The following is a 4,722-nucleotide window of genomic DNA, read 5'->3' on the forward strand; positions in this document are numbered from 1 at the left end:
CTCTTCCAGAGGTCCTGAGTTCAATTCCCAGCAACCACATGGTGGCTCACAACCATCTGTAATGGGATCCGATGCCCTCTTCTGGTGTACCTGAAGATGGCTACAGTGTACTCACATATATAAAATAAACAAATTTAAAAAAATAAAATAAAAATAATAAAAGTCACTAAAAGAAGTGAGAAATGAAGTGACTAAGGTAATGTCTTTTTGTCCAGATCTTACCCTGCTTTGTGTTGGCTCAGGTACATATTTAGACCCTTAAACCCCTTGAATCGTCACATCCACCATGGCAACACATTTGGGACTTTCCATGGCTCAGATACATAATCAAAATATCTTCTGGTTGTGTAGTCAAAACAAATACTACCAGATTCCTGACCTACACCTGACAATGATGGCATTGCGTCTTTTGTCTTTAAAAACACTGTACCCTGAGCTTTGGCGCTGAGTTATTTGGGGCAAGAACCTACTCTCAGTCAATTAAGTAACACTGCATTGACCTTCAAAGCTTTCCTACTCAAAGTATAAATCTTTGAGACAGGGAGTATATATCTACATGACAACATTGCCTGTGGCTAACATGAGTGTAGAGAAAAGAATGTACAAAATACCTGTTCTCGGTACCCAATTTAGACCCAGCACTAATTACGAAATCTTATAAATATCCCCAGGTGATGCGGAAATTAGCTCAGTGCCTTTCCAAAGGTCATAGAAAATATCCTAACAAGAAACTACTGGATCTGCCAGAACAACAACATAAAAAGCAAAATTTATAGCTTGATACCTGTCCGAGATAAAACAAGGCTGATCAGATTATTTAAACAATAAAAGACCCTGCAGTCAAAAAGATCACTACAATGACCAGAGAAAGTCATGAATTATTTAATACACGATCTTGAATTTAGTCTAGTGGCTGGAAAAGAACTTAGATCCATAGTGTGTCATAAATAAAAATAACTTATGTGGTGTAAATATAAAACTGATCAGAATAATACACTTTTACAACAGCTGTAAGTAGAAGACAAAATTGTAAAGTCTCAAAAGAAACAAATACGTTAGCCGGGCATGGTGGGGCACGTCTTTAATCCCAGCACTCGGAAGGCAGAGGATTTCTGAGTTCGAGGCCAGCCTGGTCTACAAAAGTGAGTTTCAGGACAGGCAGGGCTACACAGAGAAGCCCTGTCTCGAAAAAACCAAAAAACAAAACAAAAAAGAAACAAATACGTTAATGTAGAGTTAAAGCTCTATGTATAAAGAAATTATGCAAGGGCCATTGAAATGGCTCAGACAGTAAAGGTGCTTTGCCCCCAAACCTGATACAGGCTTGTTCCCCAAGGTCCCATATTAGAGAAAAATTGAAAACAAAACAAAACAAACAACAACAAAAACAAAAACACGAGAAGTACCACTCATAATGCGAGGGAGAGGCCGTTTCACTGTATGGTCAGAGACGAAACCATAGCGGGGTGTGGAACGCAGCTGGAAAGGTCGAGCACCTAAGATCCCAAGTGAAGCAATCAGATCAGATCTGCACAGTCGGACATTTGTTGGTTCTACGTTGATTTCGCATAGTAGTACTTGTAAAATCATCCGGCAGCGATTCAATAACCTGACTTCTGGGTATGTGGTGTGGGGGACAAAAACAAAAAAGCGAGGGGCTTCATGAATAGGGAAAGCGCACGGAGCCGCAACGATCGAGGCGACCCGACCTGCGTGCTGTAGGATAAGGTGTAGAGAAAAAGAGAAGCTTCCAGGATGCAAACGGGATTTGCTAGCATAATGGCGGTCTTCTCAGTTATACACAGCAAGAGTGCTCAAAAGGCACACACTTTCTCCCCTCCCGTAAAGCGATCGAGCTCCTGGGTTCTCCGCCGAAAACACAGGACACGCGCGTCCGTCTCCTAGGAACCAGGCTCACCCGTTCCCTACTTCCGCTTCCGTGACCAGGGCGATCAAGGGTCACTTCCGCTCCTGAGCCACTGCTGCTTCCGTGGGCAACATGGCGGCTTCCCGCTTGCCTCCCGCGGCCCTGACGCTGAAGCAGGTACGGCTGTTCTCTCAGCCCCGCGGAGGTAGCTGCGCTCGTGAGGGTCTGTGTCCCGTGTGGTCGCGCTCTCCCTGCCACCTGGCTCGCCTCGGCCACCGCCGGCCTCGGCTGACAGCCTCAGCCTCCCGAGGCGGGGATGCGGGGATGCTAGGCGTGCCCCGCCCTCGCAAGCCGCCCGCTCGCAGGAACTTTGATTCTCTCTTGTTCTGTTTGGTAGTGGAGACCAAAGGGCTATTTCTGCTTGCTGAGGTGGAGCTGGCGGGTTTGTGGTAATTTGTCTTTCTCCTTCCCTTGAGCAGTTCATGAGAAGGCAGCAAGTTCTCCTCCTCTACAGAAAGATTTTGCGAGCGATTAGGCAAGTTCCGAGTGATTCTGACCGAAAATACCTTCAGGATTGGGCCAGGGAAGAATTTAAAAGAAACAAAAGTGCCACAGAAGAGGTGAGAGCAAGACCACGCTGGGGCCACGGCTCCTTTGTCCCATTGTATCACTGAGCTTGTGAAGTTTAGCGAACACCTTGGAATATGCCACAGAGGTGGCTCGTTTTGCTCACTGCTGAGTGCCCACTGGGTATTTTACATTTGTTTTGCAGCACATCTGGCTTTGTACTGTGTAGCCTAGCGTCCGGCTTTTCACTCCACAGTTTTTTTTTTTTTTATTAGGTTTTTTTGTTTTGTTTTTTTGTTTTTTTGGTGGGGCAGGGGAGTGTCTTTTGGTGTCAGGATTAAATGTAGAGTCTTGGGCATTGGTAAGCCCACAGCTACAACCTGTAACCAGTCACTGTTGATTCTTGACTGACCAGATACAATAATAGAACTTTTCCGTGGTTAACCTGGTAAAACAATGACTAGATTGTCCTTTCCCCACAGGATACAATCCGAATGATGATTACCCAAGGCAATATGCAGCTAAAGGAACTAGAAAGGACGCTTGCCTTAGCCAACTCGTAACTGGAAGATTTTTCAGACCTCCATGTGTTTTGCACAGGCTCCGAGCCACTGTCACAGAGCACCCAAAAAGGTGATAATCACTCTGATCAAGAATATAAGTGAAGTGTGTTAATATTTCCACTACAGTCAGTGGCTGTAATAATTAAACGTGAACCAATGTCAAGATGAGAGCTTGGAATCCTGCATTGCTCCACGGGAGAGTGAAATGGCAGACTCTTTGAAAAACAGACTACTAGTTAGTAATTCTTGAAAGGCAATGAGGACAGGGCTGGTAAGATCGCTCCACATGAAGGCTCTTGCTGCCAAGGACAGAAGTTTGATCCCTGGGACGCGCACATGGTGGAAAGAGAAAACCACTCCAGAAAGTTGCCCTCCGACCTCCACACAGGCACTGTGGCACACAAACCAAAAATGAGTGGGTGTGTGGTATGTTGTGATGCCTAGATCGCAAGCTGTTACAAAGTCAGATGCAGGACTGGCAGTGTACTGACTCTAAGAGACACCCTAGAAAAGTGATTCTCTTGCTGTGGGTCGTGACCCCTTTCGGACCACACAACTTTTTCACAGGGGTCTAGTGTCAGATATTTACATTATGATTCATAACAGCAAAGCTACAGTTATGAAGTAAGAAAATTTTTACAGTTGTGGGTCACCATAATATTAGAGCTGTGAAGGGTCACAGCATTAGGAAGGTTAAGAGCTTGCTAGAAACAGCTCTAGAACTTGCTTGAATAACCTGCTTTGTCCTTCAGAGTTCTGAAGTGACTTTCTTCAGGTGTGACATGGTTTGATAACCCTAACACTGAGACCTCATGGAGCTTTAGTGGAAATAGCTAAGAACACCAAGAAGAGGGAGCACTGGGTGGGCAGTTCAGCTCCTGCACCTAACATCCTCATGAAATGATGAATCAGGCTGGAGAGATGGCTCAGTGGTTAAGAACACTGACTGCTCTCCCAAAGGTCCTGAATTCAATTGCCGCCAACCACATGGTGGCTCACAAACATCTGTAATGGGATCTGGTGCCCTCTTCTGGTGTGTCTGAAGACAGTTACAGTGTACCCATAAATACAATAAACAAATCTTAAAAAAATATGAATCATGATTAAGGAGCCTTGTACTCTGCATTCTCCTGCAAACACTGGAAAAAGAAATAGGCCACAAAGTTGACAATTTAGTGAAATCTTTGAAAGTGACAGCTTGTTGATGAATCTGAACTTATCCTGTGAACAGAAGGCCCATCAACACAGAGAAGCCAAACAGAGGCTGACTAGGATCCTGTGCTGGGATGCCTGAAAAGACGATGCAGCAGCTCACGCTGGAGCCTTAGGGCCCACATGAGAATAATCTAATGCTCTTATAAGTCAGGTTTTTAAAAACTACATGGCTCATGCAAAAATAGCATTGTGAACAACTTGAGGTTTTGTTTTTTGAAACAGGATCTCCCATTCTAATTCTCCACCCTCCACCTTCCAAGTGCCAGAACTGTAGATGTGAGCCACCATGTGTTCTATCAGCTGTCTTGAGGGAGATGGTTGCCTTGGTGGTCTTTTTGACATGCAAATCCGAATAACTCCTGTTTGTTCTAAACTCTTGAGACTAAACACCACTGTGAACAATGGTGGTTTGATGATGGTTCAGCAGTGGTGTACAGAGAATTCTATAAAGCTGTCAGAGGGCAAGCTAAGGCTTCTTTTTTTTTTTTTTTTAAACTATGTAGCTCTGGC

General features: G+C 44.7%; 1 protein-coding gene across 1 annotated transcript; it reads left to right on the forward strand.

The window, feature by feature from the left end:
- Positions 1-1,979: 1,979 nt before the first annotated feature.
- Positions 1,980-3,343, forward strand: Lyrm2 (LYR motif containing 2). The gene is made up of 3 exons (XM_021160994.1): positions 1,980-2,044; positions 2,347-2,487; positions 2,917-3,343. The coding sequence occupies exons 1-3, from the start codon at positions 2,000-2,002 to the stop codon at positions 2,995-2,997; spliced, it is 267 nt and encodes an 88-aa protein (XP_021016653.1). The 5' UTR covers positions 1,980-1,999; the 3' UTR covers positions 2,998-3,343.
- Positions 3,344-4,722: the final 1,379 nt, after the last annotated feature.

Source organism: Mus caroli, chromosome 4 (assembly GCF_900094665.2).
Source record: "Mus caroli chromosome 4, CAROLI_EIJ_v1.1, whole genome shotgun sequence".
Taxonomy (NCBI): Eukaryota; Metazoa; Chordata; class Mammalia; order Rodentia; family Muridae; genus Mus; species Mus caroli.